General features: G+C 40.1%; 1 protein-coding gene across 5 annotated transcripts in view; it reads right to left on the bottom strand.

Annotated features, from left to right (window-relative positions):
- Positions 1 to 1,397: 1,397 nt before the first annotated feature.
- LOC128358355 (pleckstrin homology domain-containing family A member 5-like) overlaps positions 1,398 to 13,522 on the bottom strand; it is an 83,919-nt gene continuing 71,794 nt past the window's right edge. For 3 of the 5 annotated variants that reach the window (XM_053318596.1, XM_053318598.1, XM_053318599.1), the window contains 13 exons: positions 12,190 to 12,252; positions 12,033 to 12,113; positions 10,836 to 10,985; positions 10,603 to 10,704; positions 9,669 to 9,827; positions 7,937 to 8,051; positions 6,875 to 6,990; positions 5,386 to 5,601; positions 5,092 to 5,253; positions 4,513 to 4,646; positions 3,894 to 4,036; positions 2,887 to 2,986; positions 1,398 to 2,567 (listed from right to left, as the gene is read on the bottom strand). In XM_053318596.1, the coding sequence (XP_053174571.1) occupies positions 2,895 to 2,986; positions 3,894 to 4,036; positions 4,513 to 4,646; positions 5,092 to 5,253; positions 5,386 to 5,601; positions 6,875 to 6,990; positions 7,937 to 8,051; positions 9,669 to 9,827; positions 10,603 to 10,704; positions 10,836 to 10,985; positions 12,033 to 12,113; positions 12,190 to 12,252 (1,533 nt within the window). In that variant the 3' untranslated portion in view covers positions 1,398 to 2,567; positions 2,887 to 2,894. Of the gene's footprint in view, positions 2,568 to 2,886; positions 2,987 to 3,893; positions 4,037 to 4,512; positions 4,647 to 5,091; positions 5,254 to 5,385; positions 5,602 to 6,874; positions 6,991 to 7,936; positions 8,052 to 8,670; positions 8,827 to 9,668; positions 9,828 to 10,602; positions 10,705 to 10,835; positions 10,986 to 12,032; positions 12,114 to 12,189; positions 12,253 to 13,522 lie in introns of all 5 variants that reach the window. The other 2 variants (XM_053318600.1, XM_053318597.1) reach the window with 2 other exon arrangements.

Here is a 13,522-nt window from a genome sequence, read left to right as displayed (position 1 = left end):
AGCAATTTTCATAGGAATGAACAGGACCCCATCTCCCATGCTGTATCCTGTTCTCTTTATCAATCCATGGATTGTAATCTCTCGCCCTTAGCCTACCCCTCAGTTACATGCGCATACTTAGGAGAAACTATGGAGGCCACGAAACCTGCGAAAAACACAAAAGGCCCTCTCTAGAGCCAGTGTTTGGTTTGTCTATGTGGCCTACTGTACAAATACAATGGTGCAACAATCAGGCTCCATGGAAGAGGACAAGCTCCATGATATATAGGGCTCACTCTAAACTAATGAAAACATAGCAATTCTTAGTTTTGGGTGATTATACACTATTAAAACATACATATTACATTCCTGATATTCATTTCCACTCTGCTAGATGCCACTAAATTCTATGCACTGCACCTTTAAAGCCCAATATCCTTTCAGAGTTATTTGATTTAAGTTTGTTCAGTTTCATCTTTTTTATCTGCTAGGGAGTTTTACAGTTGAATTGTTGATATTTATATCCGTGGTTAATTAAAAATACAGCCATGAACACAATTGACAGAACAACTATTTGGAAATATGGATAATTCCCCCATCTGCCTTTTTTTGTATATACGAATACATTTAGGTTACTGGACAAAGAACTTGTTGATTTTCTACAAGAAATATGAGCTGGAATGAATGAATTAGAATATATTTCAACATATTTCACAGCTCTAAGATAACTTTGCAAAAAATATGAATTCCTTTTAAATGTCTAGATACTAAAGCAGCCCACTTATCCCACAATAAACAAGAGGCAAGGGTTTGTTTTCACACCGAGAGCGTCTGTTCGAGATGAAAAACTAAGCTGCAAAGTGCTGATACACTCTTCTGGGAAACCTCTTAAAACTTGACTTCTGTGAATTTGAATTTGTTGAAACATGGTCAGTACAACCACAAATGTGCCAATGTGCAAAGTTAAGCAGACTTACATTGAAGCACAATGACCACAAGAGGGAACCATAGCTCTATATTTAGACTGGGTGTCACGCCTGCTGAAACCTTAAACCAACTTGACCAAGTGAAATTAACCCAGATAAACCTGTCTGTAGCCAGACTCATTTATCTTGGTTTATTTCTGATAGAACAGATTTTTCCATTATTAATCCTTTACTCAAGCAGAAAATGATCAAAATGGTTTCAATGTAGAAATCTAGGGAAAGCTTTTCTATATTGTGTCAAAAAATAATTCAGTGTGGAGTAAAATTATCTTAACATTTGTACACAGTTCTCACATTGTAGGACAAAGCTGACCTTGAGCTGCGTGCATGAACAACGACCATGAGTGAGTAGGTGTATGTGGCCTTACTCTCAGCGGGTTCATTACAGTTGACTACAGGTCTAGTGAAGAACACGCATGCAACCACTTGTTAAGAACAGCAACATTTATTTAACATGATATAAAACAGATGGGATATGAACATTTGCAAATCAAATCAAGAATGTAACCACACGTGGAATACATCCTCCCATCCTGCTGTACCAAGTACATTATATACACAGTAAACCTCTGGTAAATTACACTTTGTACACACACACAAAAAAATCATCCTGAATCCAAACTCTTTGTTTATTATTGCTTTTTACATGTGCTAATCTTTTTTTCCTTTTAGTTCCAGGACTTCAAACCAACATTGTCATAAAATAGATCCAAACTCAGATTTCCTTCTTTCAGTTTAAATATATCTCTCAGCAATAAAAAAAGACAGTATATAGAGTGACTTAAGCCAGGACATTCACATAAGTGTCGGCAACAATGCGACAGGGACTGCAGAAGTTTTAATTACAACCCAGAAACAGGAGAAATTAGAAATTAATCTTAGTCTGCAGCAATAAAGTGGCTCCTCCTTTTATTATAATGGAGGGATCTATATCTCTTATATACCCATCGTTCCCACTGACAAATGTTCTTTACAATAAATGGATAAATATGAATGGTTAGTTGATGACCGATGTCTGACAAACAACTGAACTGAATTAGAAAAGTCTTAAATAAAACTAAACTGATGTGAAAACATGTTCTTAAAACCATTTGAACAGGTGGTGAAACATGAGTGGAAAATGTGACATGGCCCAAAACCTTTTTCCTTTAGAATCATAACAGAGGTCAGTCCATTAGCCTCATATATATGCATACTGATATTCACACCGATGTTGACCCATATTCAAACAAGAACCTAATAAAAACCATATAAATAATAAAAACAAACGTAAAAAACCTTGTGAAAAAGGAAAACGGAACTGCAATGACAACAGTATCAAAGCTGTATCTTCTCGCTCTCTTGAGGAGAGTGTAATGACCCAATGAGGGCCGATCACAGAGAAATGTCACAGAAGAAATGTTATTGGTGGCATAGGAGCTTAAGACGTCACAGTGAGCATACAGAAGTCAGAGGTCAGAGACCTCTGAATGTGGAGTAGGCAGTTTCACTCTGTAGAACTTGGCCTTGTGCTGATGTCTTTGGGGAAGTCTTCAGGAGCATCTTTATACCTCCGCTGCTGTTTCCTTCATGTGTACGTTTTCACTGAGGCCAGAGCTTGTGCTGCAAAAAGAAAAGGTGAAATTTTCCAATGAGGGAAAATATCAAATTACACTTTGACCATAACACTAGAAGATGTGATATGATCATAATTGGATTCCCTAAAATCCCATTATCCCAGTCAACGATGGAGTAATTTGAGAAATATCAATTCACAACAACAAATACTGCAAAATGTGAAGAAAAAATAAGTGTTACCCATCCCCATAACTGTTTCCCATCCATACTTTAAATAATATTCCCCCCCAGAGACAAAAATTCAAACACCAAAAACACTTTAGCATTGTGAGTATGGACAAAACAGGTTGATGAAAGCCCTTACTGGTGCTACTACACACACATGAAGTGAGAACCATCAGTGAGCTGAGGGGGTGTGTTAGGAGACTGTGGAAGGGGTGGGGAAGAAGACGACAGGCTTTTCACTGCAACAAAACAGAACGACATGGTGAACAGGCACACTCACAATATGACTAAAAACTACTTACATCAGATGCTACTCACTAAATGGTAAAACAACACAGGAAAAAAATAACTCAAGTCAAATAAATTAAAGGATATGTAGTCACATATTTTTTCAAGTTTGTCTTGAAGTAATAGCATGCAGTATACAGTTTTTTTCTTGCTGTAATTGTTCCTCCTGCTCATATTGTCCATAAAAAGATCCCTCACTAATGCACTTCTGATGTAAGTGATGAGATACAAATTCAATAGTCCTCATTCTGTGCAAACATGCATCACTAATATATTAAGTTAATATGATGCTTCAGCAGTTTGAGGTAAACCAGTCAAGAGAGTATCTTGCAAAGTTATTTTAGTAAGATTTTTCCTCTTTGAGTTATAATCCCTCTCCTGCAGCTCAGGAAACACACTTCTTGGGGGAAAATAAATACATTTTGGACTAAAAAGACTAACCTTGGAAGATGCTTACTAGATCTCATACTGCTAAAGCCTTACTTTAAGTTGAGATAAACTTTGGAAAATATTTTTTAATATCTTCAGAATAATGTTTATTTTGTCCCCCATCACGTCCACTGGCTGCATGTTAATATCCAGTATAAACAGGAGGAATGATTATACCAAGCAAAACCTGTTTCAATGTACAAAGACTTGAAAAAAATGTGAACCTATCTTTTAATGAAGAGTGAGTAGGACTGTGATAAATGATTTAATACATGCACAATGGGAACAGCTGCAGTCTGAGGAACCACAACATAATATTGCTTAGGTCTTTCAAAACAGGATCCCACTAGCTTTTGTTTCATAACATGCGTTCTTTATATTCAGTCCCCTCCACCTCACCTCCTCCCTTTTCTCTCTCTAGAGATGTACCTGCTACCAGCTTGCTGCGTTTGGAGGCTTCTGCTGCCAGCTCATAAGAGATATTAATCATCTTCTCTTTCTCCTGTACGGTAACCTCCTCTTCAGTCTCCTCCTCTGGGCTTAAAGCCATACTAGGCAGCACATTCTGCATGCTGGGAGCACACAAACACACACACACACACACACACACACACACACACACACACACACAAAATGGTCTGTATCATATACTGTACATCTTTTATAAATGTATACAAACAAATTATACATGTATGGACAAACAAGCTATGTCTTTCATATCAATTCAAAGATTTTGAATAAAAATAAAAAATAAAATAGGTTGGAGATAAGAACATGGACTTTTCTTCACATCTAAGGCACTGATATGCATGGAAAGACAAGGTAGGCAGTGTGGCTCCGTTTGAACCATCTATGGCAGTGTCCTGCTATGACCTCAAACTTACCCCTTACTTCTAAAAGAATTTCATGTACGACATCTGCTGTGAAATATCACTGCTCACCTGGCACAGATATCTCCAAAGGATCCTTATCTAATGTCAAGCGCCCACGCAGACCTAGTTCACACTAATGAATTACTGATACTGACAGATCATCACACTGTCTTCACCTGTTTTTGGCTATGAGGGCTTTGATGCGGTCAACTTTTCTCTGCTTATCGGCCTCCTGCTCGGGGCTCAGTGCCTCCTCCGGTTCTGACTCCATGTAGCGCTCAGGAATCAGCACTTTGTCAGGCACAGAAAGCTGCAGAAACAAAGAAAAAGTACTTCATATACATTTATGTTGCACATTTAGTACAAATGAATCAGATGCTTCACAAATAAATGAAAAAACATGTAGAAAAGGACACATATGTTAGCTGAAGTGTTAACTATTAAACTATGCAGATTAAGTCATTTTAGAACAAATAACAGACATTAAAATAATAATCATCATTTATTAGGAGGCTATTTTAGAGTTGGATGAACACACAGCAACACTGAAACACTTATTTGTGATATTCTGTTAGATGAAAGACTCATGCAATTAGTTCTTGTAATCCATAAAATTGAGCTTGTTTGCTTTGGTTTTTAAAACTCAAATCTATGATACTTGATGTGCTGTTTATCACCATTTTCTCAGTATTTTGCCCGTGATAATATTAGCCCGGTTGGTCTTAAGACTAAGACAGCCAACTGCTGTGTCTTACTTCTCGGTCCACATTAAAGTGGTCAGCCTGCGAGGCCTCTTTCAGACGGGCAATCTCCTCAGCGGGCGTCTCCTGCTCCCTCACCACCTCCTGCTGCCTGAGTGAAGCCTCAAGCTCCTGAATGTCGCTGCTCATCACCTCATCTCTGCGCCTCATTTGGGACTAGGAAAGACCCAGAATGAGAAAGACAAAAATGCAGAAAAGGGGTCACATCACAGGATTTTATTTCAGTCTATTTTATGAATGTAAGTGCTGCCTTAGTGTCTGAAATACGTCTGTCAGGTGTCCCAATACCTGCATGCTGCGGAAATGGTTATCTTTATTAAATGAGTGGCTGCGAGTGGGTGTGTTCTCCTGGCTGCCACCCCGGATGCTGAGGCCTTTCTTCTTCTCCCTGAGTGCACCCTGCTGGTGGCGGCGGATCCTCTCCAGCTGCTCCTCTACACTCATCCTGGGCCGGCCGGTCTCTGCAGCACACAGCTGCTGCTCCACTGCACTTCGTGGACGCTCCTGTTAGCCAGAGAGGACAACCACAGGCACGCATGCAGGCCACAGAGAGACACATGATAAACAGAATTAATAATTTAGCTTCACTATCAGATATGTAACTCTAGGACAGAAATCACACTATGGTCAATATTTAGTGTGCAGAACCACAGTTAAGTGGCATCATGATGTGGTCGGGTCAGATGTAGCATTTGCAGTGAATATTTGGTATTGTTGGAAATAGTCTGAACTTGTCCAAGAAAAAGACCTGCTTTTTCTCTACAAGTAGTGGAAAAACGTTTTGTTTCTTTAAATACAGTTAAAAGCCACCATTGACATAATAACCACAATGATTGGTTAAATGACTCTTTAATGTTCACTTGCTCAGAACCAAAATGAGCACAAGTGCAAACACATATGGAAACAACCTGACTGGCTGCTGTGCACTCACACGCTCCTGCTAGCACACATGGGTGCACTCAGAGAGACTGGGGGCCTGTTAATGCCTGAGCAAGAGAGGCTGATAATGTGAAGTGAACTGAGAAGTTGTTCACTCTCAGGTTTGTGCCATGCTGGAGGGGCCTACAGAGCTGGATGCAGTCCAGCGCCCGGGGATGCTGCCTCCACTGTTCAGATTGTTCAAGAGGCTGGTATCCAATGGCCTAAGCCTGTGATACACTCTCATACTACCACAGGCTATATGGATAAAATAGACCAAAGCCTTCATGCTAACATTTCACAAAGTTCATCTTGGTTCATTTATACTATATGTCAATCTTTTTGCAAACACAAACACACAGAGACACACTAAAAACAGGACACACCCTGCAGTTTGGTGCACTAATAACATGGTTAGTGTATTTAAGTTGATAGTGTTTGAGGCTGGAAACTGTATAAACCAAACTTGGCATTTATTTTATGAAAGCCTGTTTTTTTAGAATATGAGTCACAGCCTGGTTGTGTGATGAGTGGACTCTCCTGTCACATGTTTGCTTTAAACCTGCAGTCTGACAACCAAAACATCCATTTAAAGAGGGAAGTAAACAATTCAAGAAAGTTCAGCGGTTGAATTTCACTGCTGCCCACAAGAGGCTCACAGTGACAACATAAAAAGAAAAGCAGAGTAATTTGATAATAATTATTATTTGTTTGTATACTGCTTGGATACAAAATGTCTGGTTTGCCACAAAAGAAAATAAGTCCTGGAAAATGTACATTTTAAAGTTAGTACCCAACAACTAACGGCTGTATCTAAGAGAATCTGGTGGTCCAAGCGGTTAAAAGTTCAGGCACTCACCATCCTGGGGTCGGGCTTCTTGCTCTTTCTTAAGGTAACGTATGAAGCTATGGAAGAAGATTCAGGCACTGGAGATTTGGTCCTAGGTGGGACGATGCCCACTGGGTAGGACATCCCTGGCAGGTAAAAGAGAGGAGCAGTGAGTAAACCCCCCTAATTCACTAATAGAGCACTTGCTTTACACTACAAAGATTACCAATGTTACAAACTGTTATTGTGAGCTTGTGCTTTGAGTATATGAAAGGTACATTGTACAGCTGTTTTAAAAGTCCTTTACAGTCAAAATATAACAAAATGGACCTTGAATATAATTTAAAAAAAATAGTATAGATATACAGTATTCCCAGCACTTCGGTGATATTTCCTGAAGCCTGTTGGGTAAAATGTGAGACGTGCAAGTTTAAGGGGATATAAAATCCAGCATCAAGTGCACTCTACCCAGAAGTATTTCCAGCAGCATTTGCAGGCAGCATCAGCAGGTTACAAGTATTGATTGTGTGGCAGTGTGGAACGAGTGTGGAGCTACAGTGTAATCGTTCAACTTCACAACACCCGAATTATGCTGTGCAAGCTATTTCACCAAATTCAGGCCAATTAGCTCCTTTAGAAATTCTAAACCAAGTTATCAGAGACAATGTGTTGTGATGTCTAAATAAAGTGGAGTTAATAAGAGAACTAAGTTACCAAAGCACTGGCATACTGTTAACCTAGTAAATAACTGAGCAGGATTGTGATTTACAGTGTAAGTCAAGTCAAATGCAGGTCTAAATGCTGCTATATCCATGGTAACCACTGTATGGAAAATAATGGGTGCTGATTCACCTTATGCCTTCAGAGAAAAATGTCTGACCTTGTATTTATGCTCTGTGTCAATGTGCCATGGTAACCATGGTAACTATCAATGCTAGAAACTAGTTTAATGGTCAATAATACATTTTCATTAGACTGTTTATTGATTTTTTGTTGGTGTCAACAAAATGGAACAAATGTATTATTTATTGGAACACAGTGAACACAGATCTCTGTTATTAAAATACTTGGTGTTCTAGTACATTACTGTACCTTTGTTTCCAGAATGATCAGATGGGTGTTCAGATCTGTCCTCTCCGTTACTCTCGTCCACTTCGGCTACTGTGGTGAGCTCTGGTTCACTCTTATACAGCCTGTAGTCTGGACCCTGAACATGAGAATGAAACAAGTTCAACACACATTCAGACCAGCTCTGATTTATGATTATGGAGAGTTTGGTTCCAAACTGAGATGTCAGCATGTGAAAAAGTAACATTTTCTCTTACAGAATGACTTCAAAGGCAGAGGCAAACTGGCACCACTTTTCTATAAAATGATTACAAACTGAGCAATCTTAGCACATCAATGTATACAGTTTGGAAAAAAACTCTCCATGTTTATGCAGTTAAACACACTGTTTTACAACCAAATGAAAAAGTAGGCAGCAGGCAAACACATTCAAACTCTGACGGTCTAATTTGCAACCAAGGACACAACACAACAAAATCTCAGTTAACTTCAAAAATAGCTTTTAACACACAGAGAAACACAGAAAAAGAAACCAGGCATTTCACTTAAAACCAGAACACACAATACATTGATGAGGCTTCATCCAAAAGTAAAAGATGAGGAATGAGCATGGCATCAAAGAAAATTAAGGAATATGATCCAACCAAAAATATGAAATGTCCAAAAATGAAAGGGAAAAAATCTTCACAGCAGGCAGTGACGGGTTATGACAGTTGAAAGCACGGTTGACCACGAGGTCAACGGATCAACAAGCTTACGCTGCGCGTGCCATTCCTGTGATTGGCCTTCCTGTCCTCCGGCCTGTGGACTGATGAAGGGCGCACACCAGCAAGAGAGGGCATAGGGGGCACGGTGGGGGGGTTGGGCTCGTAGGACTCGGGTAAGGGTGGCCGTGGGGGCACCAAGTCCTCCTCCTGGGGATTACACAGGGCATGACAGGACACGAAGCAAGGTGACACATGTCGCCACCACGCACGCCCAGGGCAACCACCATCTGGTCCAGAGTAGTTTTGGCCCACAAGATGGGCAAACCAGCTGATTAGCCAGAGAGAGCTTCATATGCTGTTACAGGGTGACTGACACATCCAATCACATACCACCATTCATTCTGCCCATGTGCAGGGCTGGCATCTTTAACACACAGCAATATAACTACAGCTCATTCAGATTACAGCAGGTCTGGGTAGAGAACTGAGGGCTGCAACTATGATTACTTTAATGGTCAGTGACTTCTTTAAATGAATGGGTTAATCATTCAGTCTATAGGGATGTTTTCACACCTGCCTTGCTAAGTTCAGTTGAATCGAACCACCAGAGCGTTGACCCCTTTGGTGCGGTTCGTTTGGGCAGGTATGAACACAGCAATCAAACTCAGGTGTGGACCAAAACAACCAGGCCAAGACCATGCTGAAAAGGTGGTCTCAGTCCGGTTACAGACATACTCCGCTACAGTTTGTTTGTAGCATAAATGACATCTGACATCGATCTGCACATCATCCACTGATTTGGAAACAAACTATAGGTATGAAAACTTCTCATTCAAAGGACAATGATATCAAACAGAGAAAAACAACACATTATATCATTTGAGAAGCTGGATCCAGAAAACATTGTCGTCAGTGTTGCTCCATCAGTTAACAAAACTGTCTGTTACTCTCCCCTTCATTGACTGTTCAATCAAACAACTTATCGATATAACACTGCAGAAGTGTAAATCTGTTTGTTACTCTAGCGTTTCCACTTAGTGGTGCTTCACCTCGGTTTTGTGCTTGCTGAAGTTGCTCTTGGGCCCATAGAGGCTCATTCCATCGGCAGCACTTCTCTGGGCTTTGTTTTTATTGAGGGCCTCAATCACATCTTGAATCCTCCAAAGCTCCTTCTGGATGTGGACGTGCTGCTGGCTGGGAGGCTCAGTCTGTGCAAACAGAGAAAATATAGAAGTTCACAAATCACAGAACATTACCTGATGATGAACTCAATGGACTTAGCAAGATGCAGGAAGAAAAAGATGATGCATCTACTAAGGTGTTCAGTCAGTGCAGATAATGATCCGTTTAAGCTGTTATTTATGAGAAATATGAGAAATATTTGCCCCAGACCAGTAGCAGCAGAGCAGGAAGATGAGAAGAGAAGAACAAAGGAGGAATGGAAAGAGAGCAAAAGAGCAAAAGAAAGGGAGACGTAATTATCTCTTTACTGATGACAGGTTTGTCTGTGTGTGAAAGACACTTAAGAAGAGGATGCCCAGACTCCCTGCTGGCCCTCTGACTTCTTTACTCTGAAATAGCATCGACTCAGACTCAAACTAAACCAGGAATAGCTGTAAAAACTATTTCTCTCTGTCTCTACACCTCTCCCATGATGAAGGACAAGATAAAAGACAGACTTAATTAAAACCTGTTCAATCATCGCTACAGTCATCAATCACTCACTCTGTTGCTTTGATCTCTCCGTTACCTCCCACTACACTCAGCTAAGAGCACTGGAGAGAAGAAATACTCTTTATTTCTTTCACCAAAGTTAAAAAAAAAGTGTCTACAAAAAGGATGACAACGTATTCAAGGGAATTTGTCGTGTTTTCAGTTTTCTTTGAAGCTGTACAGTAGATGTACTCCAACAGTGCCAGTGTTTGACAGCAGAAGCAGTACAAGATTAAAGCAGTGCAGCCTCAGTCTTATGAATCATCATACCTGAGGGCTTCCCAGCGCTTCTAACTGCTCCAGCAGGTTGTTCTTAGCCAGAGTCACATCTCCTTCCAACTTGTCATACTCCCTCCATGACCTCTCCAACTCCTGGTTTGGAAGAGATACGCAAAAAATCTTAAAACACTCAAGCATTCCTGGAGAAAGAAAATTACAGAGGGTCCATTGAATATGTTTGTCTGTTTATGAGTGTGTGTGTGTGCATGTACTGCATGACTCACAGATGTGACTCTGGACAGCTCTCTGCAGGTGCTGAGGAGGCCGCTCTGCAGTAAGTCTCTCTGCTGGATGACACTCTGCATGGCAGCCGGGTTATCGGTGCCCATCTCTATCTCCTGGCTGGCTGATAGCAGGGCTGTCTCCAGGGTGTGCTGAAGGAACACACAACAAGTGTTGGTGGTAGATGAATTACTATGTAACGTGTTGGAGTAATCCGATTACTTTTCTGGTTTGTAATTCAGGTAATCGGTTATTTAGTTATGTTTGAAAATAAGCTATTCGTTACTGTTGTCACAAAAAAACTAATATGGAAAATCTTCAACGCATTCACGCTGTTTCTTTTCGTTTATGCACTTATTCCTACTTCTTGGTGGGAAGCTAACTTCCATTCGTACGCAGCTACACATCCATCTATCCATAACATCCTATCCTGCATTTGTGTCAGTGTGCTGTCAAAGTCATAATTGTTTATATTTATAGTGGAGCCTCTCCCATATTTCCAATGTTAGCTTCATGTAATCTTGAGTATGGCTGCAGTCTATTATGTTTTGATATATCTGTAATTAGTCACATGATTGCTTAGTCTATAAAATTAATGACAAATACTCATCAGGCACTCTTAGAGACCAAAGTATATTCTATAAGCTGTTTAATTAGTCTCAACAGGCCAAAAAATTTTTTTTAACTCACAGGTAGTCATACTAGATGACCTTAAAACAGTAGTAAAATAACATTTTAAAAGTCTAAAAGTTTTAGAAGCACCCGTGTATTCTAAGCTGCTAGTCTTCTCTATTTGTCTTTACTGCACAACTTGCCTCTCAACATTGCATATAACTTTACACTCTGTGGACTGTGAACACAGTATGATACGGTCTGCTAAAGATGACGTGGCTTGGACGCTCCGGTAGCCTGCTGGTTAAGAAGTTATGACTGGCTAAACAAACTCTGATGATTGATGATTGTGGCTTGGTTATGGTCTTTCTTAGTTTTGTGCAAAATAAACTGAGCTCAAACTATATTTAGTCCAACAACAACAATAGAAATGTTTTGGATGACAGTCTAAAAGCTGGGCTGACCATATATTACACAAATGACAACTGTGTATTCTTTTCAGTTTATTTTCTACTTGGCCTCACATCTTTGAGGACATTTTAACAGTGTTCTGGGAAAATGTGTAATTATGTGCGGTGTTTACTCACCTTCTCTCTGTACAGCTGCTGAAGTTTTTCCTCCTGTGTCCTCACCAATTTGTCCTGCTCACACAACCTGCTAAGTTTGGTCTGACAAGAAGAACAACAATGAGTTTTTGACCCTTTATGTGTAGGTTAATTCACAAGAGTGCAACACTGAACTTACATCAATGTCCACCTCTTCTGGCATGCATGTGTAGGCGTGTTCTCTGTAGTCTTCTGGGCTCAGCTGTGAAGAAAGAAAGAACATCAGAGACAGACACTGAGCATGCACATACACATTCAAATCTGGAGATCTAATGCAGTGTCATGACAAGGCTCTCTCACTGAGCCACAGAAATTTGTCCTTGGGTAGAAACTCATATTCACTGAATCCGACAATCTAAGTTAGCAAACCAATAGTGGGCGAGCAGCCAGTCTAAACACAGCCTCTTCTCTGGTGATTCTGGTGCCTCGTGTTTCATCACCCACAAGTCATTTGTCTCCATCGGCACAACACAGTGGTGTTATTGGAAATGCAAGAGGAAGGCATGTAAAACAATCTTGCTTACTAAACTCTGGAGTCAGCGCATTGGCCGCATTCACCAACTGTGTTGTTCTCCGGGACATGCTCTGCAGCTAATTGGTCCAAGGAATCTGCCTGTCTGGTAGCTGTGGTCAACTGAGTGTGTGTTTTGTTTAGTTAAAGTGCAATATCCCTTAAAAATAATCCCAGAATAACAAACTAACCAAATGCTTTAACATACAGCACCCCAGAATGCCCAGAACAATTACTAACAGGTGTTTAAATACTTCAATCCAGGTTCAAATACAGATAAAAGCAGCTCTAATCATTGCTTCAGCATATTCCCCATGTGAGCCTACACCTTTAGACTAGTTTGTACTATTTTACTTACTGCATTTTAAGTAGCATCAGCAGCTATCTCAGAAAAGGAAAAAAAAACATTCTTTCCCCTTGTATTAATCTCATCAACATATGTCAAAGAAGAAATAAAAGGCCACACTACTCAATGACGTGACATCATTTGAACTGCATTGGATCCCATGTTCTAGACAATTAATTCATCACATAATTATTCATTATTCATCCACTTTCCTCAATTAAGAAAAATACAATAAGTGCAGCCCATACCTATTTGGACAGTGACACCATTCTTGATTGTTTTCTCTTTTTGCACAAATTGGATGCTATAAGGTCAGTCTATATTCATATTAGGTGAACAATGAAGTAACTGTAGCCCATTTTACATCATAAGTGGGGTTGTGTCCATAGGCTATATCTGAAAAGGGCTACACTGCTTAATACTGAGCCTGTTAAACTCCTGTAAAGCAGCTTCATTTCAAATTCAACCTGCTGGCCAACAGAGTCAAAACACAAATAATTAGTCACCGTCCAAATACAGTTAGACTCCACCAATACCGAGGCTCCTCACTCACACTCGCACCATCTCACACATATTTTTCTCAACAGCTTTTTTTTCTTTCCTCATTTGAACCGC

This window comes from Scomber japonicus, chromosome 5 (genome assembly GCF_027409825.1).
Source record: "Scomber japonicus isolate fScoJap1 chromosome 5, fScoJap1.pri, whole genome shotgun sequence".
In the NCBI taxonomy this organism is placed as follows: Eukaryota; Metazoa; Chordata; class Actinopteri; order Scombriformes; family Scombridae; genus Scomber; species Scomber japonicus.
Note: the sequence above shows the minus strand (reverse complement) of the source record. Positions and strands in the feature narration are given on the sequence as shown.